Raw genomic sequence first — 19,568 nt, 5'->3', positions numbered from 1 at the left:
TCTCAGCCCCTCAGCTACAGATGGGGCACATCTGTAACCCCGGTCCTAGAGCCAAGGGGGTCAGAGCTCCCTCCCCTACAGTCAGGGCACACGTACACCGCAATCCCTGTAACCAGGGGGTCACAGCCCTCGCCTCCATTGCTGAAGCACACCCATACCCCAGCCCCTGCCCTGTGCCCCTATGGCCGAGGAAGGGAGGGCTAACAGTGCTCCCCGCTATTCCCGGAGCCCACTGACACTCCTGTCCCCACAACCAGGGCTCACAGCCCCCTCCCCGCTATTCCCGGAGCCCATCCACACTCCTATTCCCACAGCCGGGGGGTCACAGCCCGCTCCGCTATTGCCGAGCACACCCACACCCCAGCCCCTGCCCTGCGCCCCGTCCGTGTCCCCGGGGTCTGTCGCAGCCCCCTGCCCTGTCCCCGGCTCGCTCCGACACCCCCGGGCCCGTCCCAGGCCTCGCGTCCCCCCCGTCCCGTCCCCCCCGTCCCGGGCCCTCCCCGGGGGAGGCGCTCGGGGCCCGCGCCCGCCATGTTTCCCGGCAGCGCTCCCTGCCCGCCGCCCGCCTGAGCCTCCCGGGGCCGGCCCGGCCCGGCCCGGGGCCGCCCGCCCTCCTCCGCCGCCGGTGAGTGGGGCCCGGCCAGCGGGGCCCGGCCCGGGGCTCCCGCTCCGCGCAGGCCGCGCAGCCTCGGCCTCGATTAGCGCCGCGGGCCGGGAGCGGGGCGCGGGGCCCGGCCGCGGCGGGCGGGGGCGGCGGGCCGGGGCCGGCCGCGGAAGGGGGCGGGCGGGGGTCTCTCCCCGGCCGGACGGGGGGTCCCGGCAGCCCCGGGCCGCCCGGGCACGGCGGGGGCCGCGGCTCGGCCCGTCCGGCCGGCTGGGCCGTGCGGCGCTCGGGGAGGGCTGAGCCCGCGGCCCCTTCTCTCCGCAGGGACTCGATCGACAACAGCTGCCCGAGGTTTGTCCGTGTGGCAGCGGGCGCCGGCCGGGACCCCCGAGGGATCCGCGGCTGCCGGGGCTGCCCTGGCTGCGAGTGCCCGAGGAGAGGCCGGTTCGGGCCGGGAGGGTCCCGGTGTGGCCATGGGAGCGCTGGTCTGAGCTCTGCGGGGGACCCCCGGGTGCGGAGCCGAAACCCGCATCCCCCAGCTGAGGACAAGGAGGGATAAACCAGAGGTGATCCGGTTCCGTCCCACGGGAGCGCTCCTGGCAGGGTAATGGTTTCGTGTTTTTCTTGTTTATTCCCTCGGTGAGGCAAGTTTTGTAGGAGCAGGAAGGGAAGCGGCAGGGCTGGCTGGGAGGTCGTGGGTGCTTCATGCACCCCACAAAGGCAGCACTGCTGGGAGCTCCTGGTACCAACGCCGTGGCTTTGTGCCCGAGCTGGAGCCCCCCGCACCCACCACGGTCCTGCGCACATCCTCTCCCCTTGTTCTGTGTCAGAGTTGGACTGGCTGCAGCCACGTTGTCCACACACATTGGAATTGTGTGTGGTTTTTGTTTGTGCCTCATGGTTCTCATTTGGAGCACTGTGGTGGGTTTGGCCCTGTAAATGCTACACCGTGTGTGGCTGGAAGGGGCCGGTTCCTGGGGTTGGAGGTAACTGCATGTGATCCAGAGAGAAATTATTAAGATTAAATTTAAAATTAGGTTTCAGCGTGTCAGCTGTTTTCCCTGGGAAGGTGTTCTGGAATCACATCTTACTGCTGGAAAGAAAACCTTATCTTTATTTCCAGCCTAATCATGCTAACATCCCCCTTACCCACGTATGTCAGAGCAGAGCGTCAGTGGGTTCTTTCTGCATCGCTTGCGTCATCTTCCTGAGAATTAAAAAAACTAAACCAGGCTCGAAATGAAAACCAAAATGTGACTGACTGGGCCTGCACTGGGCGTGTGAGGTGTGGGTGTTCGGGGGGGGCATCAGCAGTGCTGTGGGGGCACATTTGGTACCGGTGCAGAGCGGATTGTTGGGGTCTGACGTGCTCGTGTGTCACCGGGAGTTTAGGGAGCCTCGTGGTGCAGCAGGGAGAGCTGGGAGCCAGTTCCTGTTGGATTTGCAGTCTGGCTCTGGGTAGCTCTGGGTGACTTAGGGCCCCAGGACATGGATTTTAGGAACCCTGAGTGCTCGAGGGTCTGGGGGCCTGGTGTGGTTGTGCACGTGCAGGAACCCGGCTCTCTTGGGATCCTTTGTGCTCCTTCCTGATCAGCTGCAGCACACAATGCCCGGGTGCTCAGGCCCTCACAGCTGTTTATTTGTGATTGCTGGCTGCAGCTCGGTGCCTCGGAGGGGCGAGGATGGCTCAGGAGACCAACCAGACGCAGGTGCCTCTGCTGTGCACCACGGGCTGCGGCTTCTACGGCAGCCCCCGGACCAACGGCATGTGCTCCGTGTGCTACAAGGAGTTCCTGCAGAGGCAGCAGAGCAGTGACCGGATAAGCCCTCCAGGTAGAGGATTTTTTCTTGGAAATCTGTCCTAAATGGGTGTCTGGGTCCAAACTGTGTTCAATCAACTTTTTGGCCACGAGCAGATTTACCCCCTCCTAGAAAAATCATCTTTCCCTTTCTATGGATACCCAAGGACCCAAGCCCTCAAGCACTTCTGTTCCCTGTCAGGAGGGGCACTTGCTTTCTTCCCAGTCTCACCAGTTTGTGAAGCCCCATGCCAGCCAGCACCTCCCAGTAAACTGTAGAATTTCACATGTGCTAATGGTGATCCCAGCTTTCAGCTATTTCCTGCTCCCTGATGAGGTGCTGACTGCTGGGAACCATGACAAAGCCTCACAATGAAGTTTTATTTGGCCTATTTTTATCATATTCTTATCTTAACAGTGTGATATCTAAAAGCCATGACTTACAAGGTTTGTTTCCTGCACTTGGGATGGGAGCAGGGGAAGGATGCTCTCTGCAAATGTGAGCAGGGATTTCTTTTGCTGGGGGTTTGTGCAGTACCACACGTACAGAGTGAGAAATGCCTCTGAGAGTTCTTCCACAGTTTATTCCTGGGAGTCATGGAATTCATCATGGCTTCCCTTGAGTCACCCACACAAAATATGCTCAGGAACATGACTTTTCCTGACAAAGGCTCTTCCTAAGACCCCAGCTTAGATCCTCAGCTGACACAAACCCATATGTGTCTGTTGAAGCCTGTTCCTTTCAGCAGATGAGGATCTGGTTTTTACACCTTGGAGAAGTTACAAAGTGCCATTGGGTTCAAGATCCAGACAGCCCTGGTGTCCCACAGAGTCCCAAATTTGGCACAAATTTGGAGTAGGAACAGGGATATGGGAGTGATCCCAACAGGGGTGTGCTCTCCCAGCTCCAGTGTGGAACAGGAGTGTAAGGCCTGCTGGAAGTGCTTGTTCTGCTTTCTCCTTGACTGTCCAGCACCTGAGGAACTGGCTGGTACTGCCCAGAGATCTGACCAAGCCTGCTCTTGTCTCACAGCACCCAGTGGTCCCAGCAGCAGCCCCATGGCCCCCGAGGCCATTGCAGGACAGTGTGCAGAGGGAGACTCCACACCTGAGGATGCAAAAGCCAGGTAGGGGCAGAGTCTGCAGGGGAGGGGATCTAAACCCTGCTGAAATCCAGCTCTGGAACACAAGGGACAGGCTGTTATCCTTTATATGACTGTGAACAGGCTGGGTCAGACTTTGTGTTATGACTCTGGTTTATTTGGAAGATTGAAATGTCCCTCAATCTGCTGCTGTTGATGTCTGATGTGTAGAGTGAGGTATCAGAGGGTTGGTAGTAAATTATCTTGGTTCTCCTGGAGCCAGTGCACCTTGTTTGTCCCTGGCTCTGTTCAACTGTTCAGTTTCTGCTCAGTCACAGGTATTGGGATTTTTGGGGTTTTCCTGTCCAGGGCCAAGAGTTGGACTTGGAAAGGTCACGAGGATCATCAGCTCAGAATGTCGTGTGATTCTAAGTGAAAGCACCTGCTGGTGACCCAGTCTGGAAGCTGTGACAGCAGGATTAGAGACCTTGGGCCTGTTTGATGGGGAGGAGGACAGAGCTGCACTGAGCTCTACCATCACATTACAGCCCTGACTCATAACTGTGTTTTTCTCCCCCTGGACTTGTTTGGATAGGCTTTTGCCTTGTCTTTGAGATGTAATTGGGTGCAAAAGGAAACTGAGATCATCACAGATTCATTCCATCTATGTCTATAAAGAACTTTGATCCCCGATCTCAAGGGGAATTGACCTGCTGTGCTCCTGACCTACTTTTGAATATAAGGAAATAAACTTTATGGGCTGAAGGTCTCTCCCACATAACTAACTGTCTATCGAATGAAAATACTTGTGTTTTCTCTTCTTGTTTGTCTGCTGCACATGCTCCCAGCGCTCAGACTCCTGTGACCCATCAGATGACAGCCATGAGCATATCCAGAGAGGAAACCAGCAACGAGACAGAGGAATTCAGCAAGACAGATGAAGCCTCATCGGCTTCTTCCTCATCAGGTAGGGTGGTTGGTTTGTCCTTTGCACAGATCTGAGAGCCACTGAGCTCAGGAGTCCATTGGAGCAGCAGGGACAGCTGCTGAGCCCGGGGGTGTGTCCCCTCCCGGCAGTAAAGACACACCTGAGAGCTGAGGAGGAAACTTATTTTGGTGACAGGGAGGAGAGCAAATGCAGTGCTCGAGGGCAGGCTGATAGAGATTGCTCTGTGGGCTGAGGGCTGAGTGGCTGCCAGCCCTGGAGTGGCTGGCAGGAGGATAATCTTCCATGACGCCTCTCCCAGCGCATGGCAGCGAGCCCGGAGCGTCCCACAGCCTGACGCTGCCGGCACTCCCCTGCCAGCTCCCGAGGGGGAGGCAGGGAGAGGGATCCATCCCAGCCTTGCAGAGAGGTGACTCCTTTGTGGCAGTGCCTGGGGGTACTGGAGGCCTGCTGTTGTCACCCTGTGTGGTGGGGGAGCTGTCCCTCGGGGGGCGTTACACAGGGAGGAGCGGCAGAGGCACTGCCCAGTGTGGCACATCCTCCAGCTGATGCCATGAGCAGGTGATGTGCATGCAGACACCCTCCTTTGCTCAGCTGACAGCTTTTGCATTGAAAGCTAAAAAAGCCCGGGAGCTGTTGGTTGCTAAAAAGCCAGGCTCTAGTCACCACACATGGCTGGGCATTGTGGGTTAGGTAATCTCTGCTTGCCTGCAAGCCCAGGGGGCAATTTACAACAGGCAGGTGAGAGGCTGTTAAAAAGAGGCTTGGGAGAGCCTGCCCCTTTCATCTGCCTGTGTAATTTTTAGGAGGCTGTTTAGGGTAAGCTCCACAAAGCTGTCTCTGTTTTGTCTCCTCAGAGCAGCCTGCACCACAGGTGCTCCAAGGAGCAGTTGGAGCTCCTCCCTCCTGTTGACTTCTCTAACCTGCTTAGGTACTGGAGGAAATCCTGCTAAGCATCAATGACCTTTAACAATCTGGCTTTCAGAGCTCAGTTTTCCCTTTGGTAGATTAGAGGCAGTGATGGATATCTGTGTAAAGCATTCTAAGACCTACATTTGGGGAACACTTACATAAGAGTCAGCAAAAATAATTAGTAGTACTTACAAGGGGTTAATTTTTTTTCTCCCTGCGAAGATTAACTGTGGGCTCAGCTGACAGCTGTGTTGCTGTACAGCAGCTGAGCTGTAGTGACTATCCAGTCACTGTCCAGTGGCCAATTCAGCTTTGGATTTAAGGCATTTGAAACAGAGAGAAAGCTGTGAGGTGGAGATCTCAGTGGAACAAGGCAAATCTCACAGTTTGTGGTATGACAGCCAGGGCACACAAAGAGTCATCAGAGCCTCAAGCAGCTCCTATAATAAAATGAATATTTGGTTTATCAAGAAAGGCAGCAAAACTCTTGCCTCTGTTTCAGGTACCCTGCTTGAGATATCCCAGAACACGGCTGAGGGCAAGACGGCTTCGGAAAAACCGAAACCAAAGAAGAATCGCTGCTTCACCTGCCGGAAGAAGATTGGGCTGACTGGTGAGTGCCTGCCTCTGGAAAGCTTCCCTGTGCCCCAGGCAGCCCAGAGTGAGAGCCCTGTGAGCACAGTGCTGTGGTGCTGCTGGGTTTGGAGGGTCAGAGGATGGAGGTTCCCCCCAAATCCATCCTGGAGCTGTGGTGCTGCAGGAGAGGAGGGAGGAGAGCTCTGACCTGCAGCAGCACTGGCTGAGGCAGCAGCCTGGGAGCATCCCACTCACTGCCAGGGTCCTGGCAGCCCTTGGGAGCAGGGTTGGATGCAGCAGCACCTCTTGGTTGTTCCTGCTTCTTGGCAGAAGCTGCTGTAGAGGAAGGCAGAGCTTGCTGTGGATCGGAATCCGCTCCCGGTCAGGTCTGTGGTAAAGCTTTCGTAACAGTGACATGAACTGAGCTAGACCCAAATGGAAAATCCCTCTCCAAGACTCATCCCATTTGTTAATGCTGCCTGATTTCCACTGTTAGCTTCCTGAGAGCAGGATGGCTCTCAGCATGCAGCCTGTAAAGCTGGAGAGAGAAGTGCTGGGATGGTGTCAGGGCACTGCTATCAATGGGAAAACAGCTTCTGGAAAGTGAAGCAATTAATTTGGCTGTGGTTTGTTAATAAAAACATCATTCCCCTAAATTATCTCTGGCATTTAGTGCTTCTCTGGAAGAAAGTTAACTCTGGAGCTGTGCAGGTCATGCTATTCTGGCAGAGCACTTGCTTCTGTGGCCTGCTTGGGGCATCCAGCAGGCTGTTTTCATGGATATAAGAGGCTTTGGCCAAGTCTAGACTGGAAAGTTTGAACCTGAGCTTGCCTGGAAATCCATGGGCACTGTCCTAGAATAGGGGTGGGTTTATAAATGGGGATCTGGGCTGGGTGCTCTCTGCCCAGTCTTCAGGTTGCAGAGAGGATTGTTTTCCTGGATGAGGGTTTCCTTTAAACTATGAGAAGTTCTCTTCTTTAGGATTCAATTTACAGAGTACTCCTGTGAATTCAGGGCATTTAGGATAAAATTATTTTTCTAAACCAGGAGTAAACTGGCACCTTGGAGCAAGGTGTTTGTGGGCCTATAGCTGGAAAAACATGAAGGGACAGAGGATGGATTCCCTGCTGTCCTGCAGCACATCCCCTGCCTTGCTTTCCCAGTGTGCTGTGTTAATGGTAGCACTCTGAGCATTGTCCCTGAGTGAAGTGACTAAACTGGGAATTCTGAAGCCTAAGTAGCTCAGACATGATCCTATGGTGGTGACAGCTCTGCTGCTTGCTGCTGGTCAGCCCAGCTGCTGCTGTGTGACCCTGGGGAGCTGGGCTGGCTTGGAGGGCTCAGCTCCAGCTCGGGCTGCCTGGGGAGCCTGGTCTGGATTAACAGTCTGGCACTGTGCAGTGCCTGGCTCGTCCCTTGTCCCCGGGAAATGTGGACAGCAGCTGCTCTGGGAGCCTTTCCCACCATGTGACAGCTGGGGCTGCCCAAAGCACACAGAGCTCCTGGGCCAGAGCAAAGCCAAGAGCCACCCATGAATGAAGAGTCCCTTTGGCCTGTGGGGAGCTGCAGCCCCCCTTCCCTTGGCCCTCTCTCTGCATTGGTGGCATTTCCTGGCATGGCAGGAAGGAGCCAGGCCCTGCTGCCTTCCTGCCCAGCTGGATGGGGTCTGATGTTGCTTTGTCTCTGCTCTTCCTCCCCTCAGGCTTCGACTGCCGCTGCGGGAACCTGTTCTGTGCCATTCACCGGTACTCTGACATGCACGCCTGCCCCTACGACTACAAGGCAGAAGCTGCTGAGAAGATCCGCAAGGAAAACCCCATCGTTATCGCCGAGAAGATCCAGAAGTTGTGAAGGGGTCCGAGCAGCTCGAACTGCAGCCAGGCTGCCTGGTGCTCCTCCCCTTCCTCCCAGCCTTCCTCCTCCTCCTCCTCCCAGCCCCCGCGGCGGTGCGAGGGTGGCTCCGGCAGCGCACACAAACCGGCACCTGGACACGGGGCCTCCTCGCGCCTCCGGCAGCCACTTGTGTTCCTCCTCTCCCTCCCTGCCTGCCCGACAGCCACAGCTCAGCTGATGTGTTCTCAACCAGCTTCCCAAAGGAAAAGGGACCGTCCTGCCCCGCTGCTCTGGCTCTGAGACCTTCGCACTCGCCTCTTGCTGGGCACGGTGGGAAGAGCCGGGCTCAGCCGGGCTCAGCCTTTCCCTTCCCAGCGACTCCGAGTCCTGCAAACCACCCAGGGCTTGTGGCCGCAGTCCCTGAGCAGCCTGGGCTCTGTCCCTCTGCCTGCAGCCCCGGGAGCTGGGGGATCCTGGCAGCCAGGCTGCCGTCTGCTCCCCGGGAGGTGTTTGCTCTCCCATGCAGAGAAGTTGATTCTGTAGTTCCAGCACCCCACACCCCTCTCCCCGCCCTCTGTTGATGCTGTTGGAGAAGCACCAAGGGAGCTGAGCAGTGATGCTGGCACAGGGAAGAGATTTTGTGGCTTGAAGTGAGGTGGGCAGGGCAGGACCTTCCAGAAGGTTCTGCTGGCTGCCTTGTGCCTCTCCCCACAGGGAGGGAGGCAGGGACACCCCTGCTCCAGCCTCCTGCTCCAGCACCCCTGGATAACCCCGGCTGCTTTCCCAGCAAGGTGTGTGTCCCTCAGTGCTGCCTGTGCCTGCTCTCCTCTCTCTCCTCTCTCCTCTCCCCTCTCTCTTCTCTCCTCTCTCCCTGCCTTCTGCCTTACACAAGTCGCTCTCATCAGGGTTGTGCACAAAGCTCAGGTCCCCACACCTCTGCTTCTGGACCTGTCCCTGCATCCAGGTGACAGTGGGGTCCCCTCCTCCCATGTGGGCCATGCTGGCATTGGGGAGAGCTCAGGGAGCCCACCCAGCCGCCCTCCTCTGCCTCCTCCCTCCCTGTGGGCTGAGAGGCAGGGCCAGGTCCCCAGGAGATGCTCTGCAAGCCAGACAGAGGGAACTGGGGCACAGGGAGAGTCATAAGGAGGGTCCCAGGGTGCCCAGAGGTCCAGGTGGGGGCTCAGAAATGCCCATGGAGAGACCCAGGGAGCAGGGAGAGGTGCTTGGAGGGCTCTGGGCTCACTGAGAGAATTCTCTGAGGTGCTGGAAGGCCCAGGGAGGGCTCTGGGGTGCAAGGGAAGGCAGAAGGAGAACTTTGGGGTACAGTGAACATCCTCAGAGGCCTCAAGAACCCCAAAGCCACTTGGAAGGCTCTGGGGGTGCACACACTCACACAGGAAGGGAGGTGTAGGAAAAACCAAATGCCACTTAGTACCACTGCAGAAAGGGCACCTGGAGGGCTCTGTTGGGATGCAGCACAAGGCAGGCAGAGGCTCCTGGGGCACAGCCACAGCCTCTGCCATGCCCAGGGGATTCCTGGGAACACCAGGAGCGGGGCTGTGGCCATGGGGCTCTGGCTGTCTTGCAGAGAAACCCGGCTGTGTCCCAGGGGACAAGCAGCAGCCTCTGTCCCACTCTGCTGGCCATCCCACGCTTTGGAAGCTTTCCCTCGGTGTCAGCAGAGCTGCAGGTCCCAGCTGGGGGAGATCTCAGCAGCTCCTTCCTTCCAGGGGCTGTTTTCCTGCCCTCCCTGTGGCAGTTCTGCCCAGGTGCTGCTGGGGGATCCCTCTGAGTGTTTGGTGTCTGCAGTGTGCTCCAGCCAAAGCAGTGTGTGCTCTGTGCCAGCTGCCAGCAGCATCTGAACCTCCCAAACTGCTGCAAACACCCCTCCAGCACTGAGAGGAGTGAGGCTGCCTCTCACCAGCCTTTTCCTCAGGTTTTTCCTTCTGGATAACATTGACATCATGTCTGGGGCAGGCAAGTGGCTGCAGCCCTGCACACACCTGGGAGCTGGAGCTGGTGCGTGGCCAGGCTGGGTTTGCCACTGAGCTTTTGGCTGAGGATGATCCCTCAGCCTCGGGGGATGCAGGAATTGCAGCCACCAGCGCCAGGGAAGTGCAGCAGCTCCCATGGATCCCTTGGGAAAGCCCACAGCCACCTGCTTCTCCAGCACCATCCCTTTCCCTGTTCTCCCTCCCTGTCCATGAGTGTAAATACAACACAGTCTAGTTTGCTTGGATGCTGTGGGTGCTCTGTTTCAGGCAGGGATGTCTGTGGGGCTTGGCTTGGCTCTTCTGGGGTGGCTCTGGGGCTCTGTGCCTCAGTTTACCTGTAGATGATCACTGACAGTACCTGGAGCTGGCTGGGGATCAGACCTGCACCCCCACATCTCAAACCCACCAGGGGCTGGGCTGGGTGATCCCCAGAGGTCACTGCAACCCTGACAAGTCTGGATGAGCAGGAAGCCCTGGCTGGGTTTGAGGGGCTCTGAGGTTCTCCTGGGTTCCCTCTTGTGTGCTGTCACCCCTTGGGGCAGGAAAGGGGGTTTGGGACAGCAAAGCCTCCCCTTCCCCATATCCACGTGGGGCATTTGGGGTGTGTGTGGCACCGGGACTGACCTCAGCAAGGCTTGGCTTGGTGACATCTCTGTGGGGAGACACACGGGAAATGGGGGAGGATGGCCAGGAGGGAGGGCCTGGATGAAGGCAGAGCTCCGAGGGCCTGGTGGGCACAGCAGAGCCCCCTGTCCCCATTGCTGTCCCGAGGCATCAGAACCTCCTCCAGCCCCTCTGCTGAGGGACAGATCAGATCCTGATCGGGTTTCACAGTGATTCAGAGCAGGGGAGTGACCGATCCACCTGCAGGCCCTGCTGCCATCCAGAGGGACCCTGAGGGGCTGGGTGGGGGCAAACCTGGGGGGGTCAACAAGGGCAAGTGTAGAGTCCTTGTAGACCCCCCAGGGGCCAGCACGGGCTGGGAGTGACCCATGGAGAGCAGCTCTGCAGAGAGGAACCTGGGGGTGCTGGGGGATGGCAAACTGAGCCAGCAGAGTGTCCTGGGGCCAGGGGGACACTGGGACCCTGCCCCTCTGCTTGGGGGGCACATCTGGGGTGCTCTGTCCAGTTCTGGGACAAGAAGGACAAGGAGCTACAGTGGAGGCTCCAGAGATGATTTGGGGTCTGGAGCTTCTCTTTGATGAGGAGAGACCACGGGAGCTGGGCTTGGTTAATCCAGAAAAGACAGAGAGTGTTGGATGTTTGGTTTTTTTAAAAAAGACTATAAAAATAAGACAGTTTAAAGTCACAAAACTCCGAAGTCACATTTGGGAGTATAACAATATGGAGAACAGGCAGGTTTACATCGATACAAAGCAACCCCAGCTGCAGAGCAGTGACGAGCAGCCCGTTCATGGAGTCCAGCTGCCTTTGGGATGTCGCAGTGCTGATCAGAATATCCAAGTGCCGCTGAACTCCTCCACTCGCTGCTTGCGGGTTTTCGGCTTTCTTCAGGATCCCCTCATTGGCCGCTTCTCCTGCATCTTCTCCAAGGCCATCTGAGCCAGCGTGCGCTTGTCCAGCTGTCCTCGTCCTCCTCCTCCTGGTCCTCGTCCTCCTCTTTGTCGTCCTCCTCGTCATCCTCATCCTCGTCATCCTCCTCCTCCTCATCCTCCTGGTCCTCGTCCTCCTCATTCTCCTCCTCATTCTCATCCTCCTCCTCATCATCGTCCTCCTCATCCTTGTCCTCCTCCTCCTCCTGGTCCTCGTCCTCCTCATCCTCGTCATCCTCCTCCTCCTCTTCCTCATCCTCGTCCTCCTCCTCATCGTCGTCCTTCTCCTCGTCCTCCTCATCCTCCTCCTCATCCTCTTCCTCCTCCTCTTCCTCCTGGTCCTCTTCCTCATCCTCCTCGTCCTCTTCCTCATCCCCCTCGTCCTCCTCCTCCTCGTCATCCTCTTCCTCATCCTCTTCCTCTGTGTCCTCCTCCTCCTCGTCCTCATCCTCCTCCTCCTCGTCCTCCTCCTCCTGGTCCTCGTCCTCCTCATCCTCGTCATCCTCCTCCTCCTCCTCGTCCTCCTCCTCGTCATCCTCATCCTCATCCTCCTCTTCCTCGTCCTCCTCCTCCTCGTCCTCCACCTGGTCCTCCTCCTCCTCGCTGCCCGTGATCTGCTCCGGCATCGGGGCTTTCTCTTTCTCCTCCTTCTCCCACTTGCCGGCCCCCAGGGCTCCCCCGCTGCCCTTCATCCGCAGGGGACCGCACTCCATGACTTTTTTTCAAACTTCTCAGTTTTTGTCAAATTTTATACAGTCCCAAACCCATAGAAATCCATCGGTTTAATGTTCATTGGTCCTGAGTTGCGCAGTTCTTAGTATTTGGTTTCCTACTGGATACGGATTTCCTCGCCTCTGATGTTAATTAGGTCTTCACTCCTAATTTGGGGTAGATGTTCGCTGATGTTCCGCCAATGGCCCTTGATGGCCCTTATCTCTCGTGTATCTCTCGGCCCCTGTGATGCCGATCTCATTGTTCCTGGTGGAGCAATGCTTTGGAGGGAAACTGCCGTTCCCTTCCCCCGGGGCAAAGGCGAACAAACGTGGCTGAAGTTAGGAAATAAAAATTTTAAACTTGGTATATTGTCCAACAAGAGGAGATCTCACCAATCCACCTAAATATCTCCAACGTGAGTGCCAGACCCCTTCCAGTGGTGCAATGGCCATAAATTAAATTAAACCACAAGTTCCACCTCAACGTGAGGAAAAGCTTTTTTACACTGCGGGTGGCAGAGCACTGAGCAGCCGCCCAGGGAGGCGGTGGAGTCTCCCTCTCCGGAGACATTCCAGGTGCTCCAGGTGCCCAAGGCCGGCCTGGATGATCTCCGGGTCCCTTTTGGGATCTATTTGGGATTTTGGGATCCATTTGGGATTTTGGGATCCATTTGGGATTTTGGGCTCCAGGGGCCGAGCAGAGGCCGCGCCGCATCCCCGCCATGAGGCGGCCGCGCTGTTCCCATGGCAACGGGCGCGCGACGATGGCGTCACGTCCGGTCGGGGCGGGGCCAGCGCCGCCCCCGCCTGGGAGGCCGCAACGGCCGCGGGGCCTCGGGCAGCGGCGAGCGGGGCCGGGAGGATGAGCAGGTACCGGGTGGGCACGGCCGCACGGGCCGGGGACCGGCACACGGGCCGGGGGAGGCCTGCCGGGAGCGGAGCCCGGCGGTGAGGCGGTCACGGTGTGTTGGTGGGGGTCCCCAGCGCGGCCAGAGGGAGGGGAGGCCCCGGCACGCGGGGGAGGCCGCGCTGGTCGGTGAGGAGGGGACGCAGTGGTCAGTCTGGGGGGGCACGGTGGGGGGGACACAGTGGTCAGTGAGGGGGGGACGGAGTGGTCAGTGTTGGGGGGAGACAGTGGTCAGTGAGGGCGGTAAGTAGTGGGCAGTGTGGGGGGGAGACGGTGGTCAGTGAGGGGTGGGCAGAGTGGTCAGTGAAGGGGGGGACGCAGTGGTCGGCGAGGGGGAGATACGGTCAGTGATGGGGGATACAGTGGTCAGTGTCGGGTTGGGGCGGTCAGTGAGGGTGCGGGACCCCCCAGCGGGCAGGGGAGGGGAGAGGCCGGGCAGGGTGAGCCCCCCCAGCGGGCGGGAGAGGCTCCGGTGGGCGGCGTGTCCCGCAGCCGGCGGTGAGGGCAGGGGCAGTGGGGGCGCACGGGGACCCCCTCAATAGTCAGGGGGGGTCTCGAGGAGGTCACTGGGGGGATCGGGTCCTGTGGGGCTGTGGGGGACACGCACTCAGTGATCGGGGAAGGGTCCCACTGCTCAGGCGTCCCCCAGTGATCAGAGAGGAGATTGGGGCCCACAGCAGTCGGGGGGTCAGTGTGGGGGGGGGGGTCTCCATGCTTGTCTGCACAATGGACAGCGAGGGGGAGAACTCACTGCTGGGGAGGGGGGAAGGGTCAGTGCTGGGGGGAGGCCAGCAGCGGGCAATGGAAGGAAACGTGTTTGCAGTCAGGGTAGGGGTCCCACAGCCCGGTCAGGGTGTGCCGGGTGAGGGTCCCGTTTCTGCTAGGGTAGGGGGAAGCCCCACCAGTCCGTGGTGGGAGCCCCACAGAGCTCAGTACAGCAGAGATCCCCCCTCGGTGGCTGTGGGGTCGGTGTGTGTGCGGTGGGTCGGGGCAGGGGCCGGGCAGGGCTGGCCACCCACGGCGGGCTGTCCCCAGCTGGTGCCTGGCTTTGTCCCAGCGTGTGCGGGACACACGGCACGAGTGTGACACGCGGTGTGAGTGCCCGTAGTGCCACCGGACACCCCGTCCTGCCCCGGGAGTGCCAGCCCCGGCAGGGACACGGCGGCCACGTGCCCGGTGTCACACCGGCCTGGCCCTGCTGTGGGTGGTCACGGGGCTCCCACCGGGGCGCGGGGCATCCCTTCACTCCCGGTATTTTGGCTTATTTCAGTGCCAAATCCCAGCCTCAGTGCCATATCCCTCTTCCACCCTTTCCTCCCCTTTCTCAGGCCTTCGGAAGCAGATGGAGCGAATTCCTCGGGGTGTGGGCTGGTTTGACATTCCTCAGCTCAAGCCTATGCCCAAACTTGCAGAAAATAGTTGCCTTTTTTTTTTCTTTCTTTCTTTTTTTTTCTTCCTCTTCCCCCCTTCCTCTCCCTTTTCCCCTTTTTCCTCGGGATTCGGCACTCCCGAGCGCCTGGGTGGCCCCGGGGGAGCCGCGTCCTTTGTCCCACCAGCCGTGTGGCTGCCGTGGGGGTGGCGTGTGTGGGATGCGCGCTCGTCCTCGCCCCCTCCGCGTGGGCTGCCGAGTGTGGCAGGAGCTCGGATTGCGGGGGGCCTGCAGGGAGGGAACGCGGGGGGACACTGCGGGGACACGAGTGGTCACAGAGGGGACAGACAGAGCCCTCAGATCCCCCGCCCTGCCCGCAGGCCCCCGCAGCCGCCGGACGGACAGATGGACACGGCAGCCCCGGCCCGCGCTGCTCGGCCGGCGCCAGCCGTGCCCAGGGCCAGCTGAGGACGGGGCGTCTCCGGGCCGGGCGTCGTTGCCGGCCTCTGTGGGATCGGGATCCTCCCTCGCTGCGGGCGCGGCCGCCTCCCCTCCCGCCTCAGCCATGAACGGGCTGTCGATCAGCCAACTGTGCTGCCTCTTCTGCTGCCCGCCCTGCCCCAGCCGCATCGCGGCCAAGCTGGCCTTCCTGCCCCCGGAGCCCACCTACGCCATGGTGCCCGAGCCCGAGCCCGTGGGCAGCACCGGCTCCCTGCGCGGGGCCGCGGGCCGCTGGAAGCTGCACCTGAAGGACAGGGCGGATTTCCAGTACTCCCAGCGGGAGCTGGACAACATCGAGGTGTTCGTCACCAAGAGCAGCCGGGGTAACCGCGTCGGCTGCATGTACGTCCGCTGCGTGCCCGGCGCCAGGTGAGTCACGGCGGGTGTGCCGGCTGGGGCTCTGCTGGGCTGCCCCGGGGCTGCCCTGGGGGCTCCTGGCCCCTCTTCCCCCTGGCTGGAGGAGCTGGCCCTGCCTGGCCCTGCCCCGGGCTTTTGGAGGCTCCAATGGGACAGGTGAGCTGCGCTCCCAGGACCGGTCTGGCCGCCCTGGCAGTGGGGTTAAAGCAGGAGCAGAGGCAAAGCTGAGGCTGTGGGGTGTGGGGATTCCCCAGGCTGTCTCACAGGCCCCTGTGTCATGGCAGTGATGCAATGCTCCAGGTATTTGCACGGAGCTTGGGGGCACCAGGATGGCGGCAACAGCTGCTTCTCCCCATGGTGACCATGTGCCAGGCAGGAGAGCCTGGCTCAGTCAAATTCACAGGGACATTTGATTCCTCAAGGAACAGTGATGGAAGTGAAAGCCAGGAGGGGTTTGGTCACTCCCATGGGTCTGAACTGGCACCTTGGAGTGTGAGATGGAGACCCCCTCCTACTGCCAGGAGGGTATTTGGCTGCTGCTCCCTGAGCAGTGACATAATTTGGGGGTTCAGGTGCAGAGGGTGGCCATGTCACCCCAGCTGACCCCTTTCCTATGTCCTCCCAGCAACAACAGGTCCTCAAGGAGCAGTATCCCAGACTGCAGGGGAGAACCTGGGCTGGGGGGAACCAGGCCTGCCAAACCTGGGGTATCAGGTGCTGCTGGCTGTCTGACCTCCCCCAGCTCATCCTGTCACTGACTCCATCTGGGGCTCCCTGGGCATCCAGGTCAGGATTGGAGGCTCAGCCTGGCCACAGACCCCTCAGACCAGCTGCAGGGGCTCAGCAGGGAGTGAGTCCTGCTCCCTCCCTCTGGCAGAAGGGAGCCAAGCTCTCATCAGTCTGCTATTAGTGTTAATTTTTATGATTAACATTGTTTTTCCCCTTATGGTGGAAATTTCTTGTGCCTTGTCACTCCCACAATTCACTTCTCTCTCAGCATCTGGTGTCTTGCCAGGCTCAGGAGAGAAAAAACCCGCTGTCAGAATTCTTACTTGAAATCCCCATTGGGCAAACGGCCCCAAATCCTGAGCTTTTTACCAAAAATAGACTCAAAAACTTCAACAGAATCATCAAGCTGCCTGTTCCTGCTGGGAGTGAGCCCCTGGCTCTGTCAGGGAAGGGTCTGGGGGTGTCACAAGGAGCTCCCTTGGTGGCTGGAGGGGTGTTGGCCCTTTGTGTGCAGGGTTTGGTTGCTGGAGCTCCAGCAGAGCCCAGATTAACATTCCATACCCACACCCAGGTACACGGTGCTCTTCTCCCATGGCAACGCCGTGGACCTGGGGCAGATGAGCAGCTTCTACATCGGGCTGGGCACGCGCATCAACTGCAACATCTTCTCCTACGACTACTCCGGCTACGGCGTGAGCACGGGCCGGCCCTCGGAGCGCAACCTCTACTCCGACATCGACGCCGCGTGGCAGGCGCTGCGCACGCGGTGAGCGGGCACAGCGTGGAAACCCTGCAGGAAAACGCTGGGCTCAGCAGCCTGCAAAACAGGAAACACCCAGGAGGGGAACCCTGGGCTGCTGGAGACAGGAAGGGGTGGCTGGAAAACTGTAGAGGGAGCAGCCAGGGGATTCAAGGGGCAGGGATGCTGCGGGCCATGACCTTGGCACAAGCTGTGCTTCCTATGTCACTGTGCCAGGCTCGGCTCTGGTTCCCCTGGCAGGCTTGGGATGCAGCCCCATGCCAGGCTCAGCTCTGGTTCCTATGCCAGGCTCAGCTCTGGTTCCCATGCCAGGCCTGGGGTGCAGCCCCATGCCAGGCTCAGCTCTGGTTCCCCTGCCAGGCTTGGGATGCAGCCCCATGCCAGGCTCTGCCTCCTCTTCCTCAGGCCTGGTTCATGGTGTGATCCAGAGCTGGGGCTGCCCCACTGGCTGCAGTCCAGGCTCTGAACACCCTGTAACTCTGACCTGGTGAGGGAAAGCTTTGACATCCCCCAGATCTCAGCTGGCAGCTCAGCCCTGGCTGCTCCCTGGTCCTTTGGGAGCTCAGGGAGCTGCTCTGGGCCCAGCCATGAGGAGCTGGGGAGAATCGGGGGACAGACAGACCCCAGACCTGCCGGGAGCTTTGTGGGTGCAGTGACCAGCACAGAGTAACCCCTGAGCTGCCTCTGCCTGCCCACTGAGCTGCCCTGTCCCATGCAGGTATGGGATCAGCCCGGAGAACATCATTTTGTACGGACAGAGCATCGGCACCGTGCCCACGGTTGACCTGGCCTCGCGCTACGAGTGTGCGGCCATCGTGCTGCACTCCCCGCTCACCTCCGGCATGCGCGTCGCCTTCCCCGACACCAAGAAGACCTACTGGTTCGATGCCTTCCCCAAGTGAGTGCCCTGGGCAGGGGGCATGGGGGGGTTGGAGGGGCAGTGCCCAGAGCAGCTTACAGCCAGGGGACCGTTTTTTGTGATAGGTTTAAATATCCCCTTTTGGCATCTTCTTGCCCTGTATTTGGGGCCCTCTGGGAGTTGTAGCCCTGCCTGGGGTCACTGTGCCCCCTCCCCGTGCCATGTGTGTACCCCACTCCCCTGTGCCATCACCTCCTGGTCACCCCATCCCAGTGACTTTGCCCACCAGCTTTGGGGCTGTGCTGCTGGCCCCTGTCAGGTGTCACAAGCCCTGGGTGTCCCTGGGACCCCTCTGTCCCCCAAGAGTAATTCCTTGGGGTATTTCCTGCTCTTCAGATTTCAGGAGGGGTGCTGAGAGGCTGAGCTTTTCCTTTGCCTCTCCCTTGCAGCCAGGCCCGTGGGGCTCAAGGGACAGTCTCTGAGCCGGAAGCTGTGGCTGGAGCCACCAGCCCACGCTCTGCATCCTGGTGGCCTCACATGGCCTTTGTGATGGGCTGGGACCTGTGCTTCCCTTCCTCAGAGCTCAGCAGGGCAGGGCTGTCCTGCTGCAGTTCCCATCAGCCCTGCTGAGGTCCCACGGGGATGTTGTCACTGCTGTCTGCTCCTTGTCTGTCACACTGGGGCAGATCTTTTCCTTGGCAGAAGCTCTGTGTCCCTCCCTGTCCCTGTGCTCTGCCACGATCAAAGAGAATTTCCTGGTCCCTGTCCCAGGGGATGTTTTGGAGGCAGGAGGAGTGGAAATGTCTCATTCCCTGTGCTCACCCCCTCTCTCCTCTCTCCCCCATCCACCTTTTTGACAGCATCGAGAAGATCTCCAAAATCACCTCTCCTGTGCTCATCATCCACGGTACAGAGGACGAAGTCATCGACTTCTCGCACGGCCTGGCGCTGTTTGAGCGCTGCCCCAAGGCCGTGGAGCCGCTGTGGGTGGACGGGGCAGGGCACAATGACATTGAACTCTACAGCCAGTACCTCGAGCGCCTTCGGAAATTCATCTCCCAGGAGCTGGCCAGCCAACGCAACTAGCCAGGGCCACAGGCAGGGGGGTTCTGCTTGTTTCTCCAGTTCTCCCAGTAGCTCTCCCCAGTCCCTGCTGCTGGAGCTGTAATGAGTTTGCTCAGCCTCGGCTCCAGGCTCAGGAGAGGGCAGGAGGCCCTGCAATGGACAGTGTTTGCTCTCAGATGTGAGCACAGCTCTCCTCCCTGCTGGTGCCAGCCTGGCGCTGCTGGCATCACTGGCCAGAGACGGCAGCTCCCTCCTTGCCCCTCCCCAGAGACATGAGCCCACCCTCCGGGGGTGGATCCTTGGCTTCAGACACGTCCTCGTCCCCTCTCCCAAACCGGCGACGTCCCGAGTCCCTCCCGGCCGCTCTGCTGCTCTGACCATAGCAATAAGGCGAGTTGGAGAGGGGCTGGGCCGGCCCCTCGCGGTGTCCCCGTGCCTGGGACACGGGAGGTGGCAGTTCCTGCTCTCCACGGAGCTTTCCCGGGCCCAGCGCTGGCCGTGCCCGGTGTTCACCCCGGCTGGGGCAGAGCCGTGTCCCCACGGGGACGATGGGGATGCATGGAGGAGGTGCCCCCTTGCCCCACACCTCCTCCAGTCTGGGCTGCTCGGCCTTCCCAGAGCACTCCTGGTGCTCAGGTCACCCCTGGAAACCTCCTCGGGGCATGGGAGGCAGGCAGCAAATAAAGAGCAGAGGTTTAACGTTTCACCTGTGTGTGCCCTTTCCCTGGCTACCCCTGGGGGCTCCTGAGCCAGCCCCAGGGTGTCCAGCCCCTCAGCCTTCCCCCTGTTCAGCACCTTACCAAGATTGTCCTTGGCCAGGTCCCCAGTGCTTGTCACCCTCCTCTGGGGACTGGGTGACCCCAAGGTGCCAACAGGAGCAGGGAAGATGCCCTTGGCCCCTGGTACCAAAGCTCTTTGTGTCCAGTGGGACTTGGGGACAGCAGGAGCCCATTCCCCCCTCCTGTGTCATTAGGGGGTCCCACAGGTGCAGAGGTGGAGGATGGCCTC

The 19,568-nt window shown here is 59.7% G+C and overlaps 2 protein-coding genes across 3 annotated transcripts; both read left to right on the top strand.

Annotated features, from left to right (window-relative positions):
* Window positions 1-500: 500 nt before the first annotated feature.
* Window positions 501-10,516, top strand: LOC131568778 (AN1-type zinc finger protein 5-like). The gene is made up of 7 exons (XM_058820851.1): window positions 501-625; window positions 929-1,208; window positions 2,264-2,437; window positions 3,437-3,530; window positions 4,334-4,452; window positions 5,846-5,956; window positions 7,623-10,516. Exons 3-7 carry the CDS (start codon window positions 2,287-2,289, stop codon window positions 7,769-7,771), a joined length of 624 nt encoding a protein of 207 aa, XP_058676834.1. The 5' UTR covers window positions 501-625; window positions 929-1,208; window positions 2,264-2,286; the 3' UTR covers window positions 7,772-10,516.
* A 2,281-nt stretch (window positions 10,517-12,797) lies between these two features.
* Window positions 12,798-19,248, top strand: ABHD17A (abhydrolase domain containing 17A, depalmitoylase). 2 transcript variants are annotated; one of them, XM_058821057.1, is made up of 5 exons: window positions 12,798-12,883; window positions 14,670-15,159; window positions 16,448-16,642; window positions 17,355-17,534; window positions 18,356-19,248. In XM_058821057.1, the coding sequence occupies exons 2-5, from the start codon at window positions 14,855-14,857 to the stop codon at window positions 18,579-18,581; spliced, it is 906 nt and encodes a 301-aa protein (XP_058677040.1). In that variant the 5' UTR covers window positions 12,798-12,883; window positions 14,670-14,854; the 3' UTR covers window positions 18,582-19,248. The 2 variants fall into 2 exon arrangements, with proteins under 2 accessions (XP_058677040.1, XP_058677039.1); XM_058821056.1 differs by lacking the exon at window positions 12,798-12,883 and having other exon boundaries at window positions 14,505-15,159.
* Window positions 19,249-19,568: the final 320 nt, after the last annotated feature.

This window comes from Ammospiza caudacuta, chromosome 28, assembly GCF_027887145.1.
Source record: "Ammospiza caudacuta isolate bAmmCau1 chromosome 28, bAmmCau1.pri, whole genome shotgun sequence".
NCBI classification, from domain to species: domain Eukaryota; kingdom Metazoa; phylum Chordata; class Aves; order Passeriformes; family Passerellidae; genus Ammospiza; species Ammospiza caudacuta.
Note: the sequence above shows the minus strand (reverse complement) of the source record. Positions and strands in the feature narration are given on the sequence as shown.

What these genes read in the sequence shown, in the direction of transcription:
- LOC131568778 (XM_058820851.1), top strand. Translation starts at nt 2,287, where the DNA reads ATGGCTCAGGAGACCAACCAGACGCAGGTGCCTCTGCTGTGCACCACG. An exon ending in CCTGAGGATGCAAAAGCCAG is followed by an intron (nt 3,531 to 4,333) that starts GTAGGGGCAGAG and finishes ACATGCTCCCAG; the next exon opens with CGCTCAGACTCCTGTGACCC. An exon ending in GAAGAAGATTGGGCTGACTG is followed by an intron (nt 5,957 to 7,622) that starts GTGAGTGCCTGC and finishes TCCTCCCCTCAG; the next exon opens with GCTTCGACTGCCGCTGCGGG.
- ABHD17A (XM_058821056.1), top strand. Translation starts at nt 14,510, where the DNA reads ATGCGCGCTCGTCCTCGCCCCCTCCGCGTGGGCTGCCGAGTGTGGCAG. An exon ending in CGCTGCGTGCCCGGCGCCAG is followed by an intron (nt 15,160 to 16,447) that starts GTGAGTCACGGC and finishes ACCCACACCCAG; the next exon opens with GTACACGGTGCTCTTCTCCC. An exon ending in TGGTTCGATGCCTTCCCCAA is followed by an intron (nt 17,535 to 18,355) that starts GTGAGTGCCCTG and finishes CCTTTTTGACAG; the next exon opens with CATCGAGAAGATCTCCAAAA.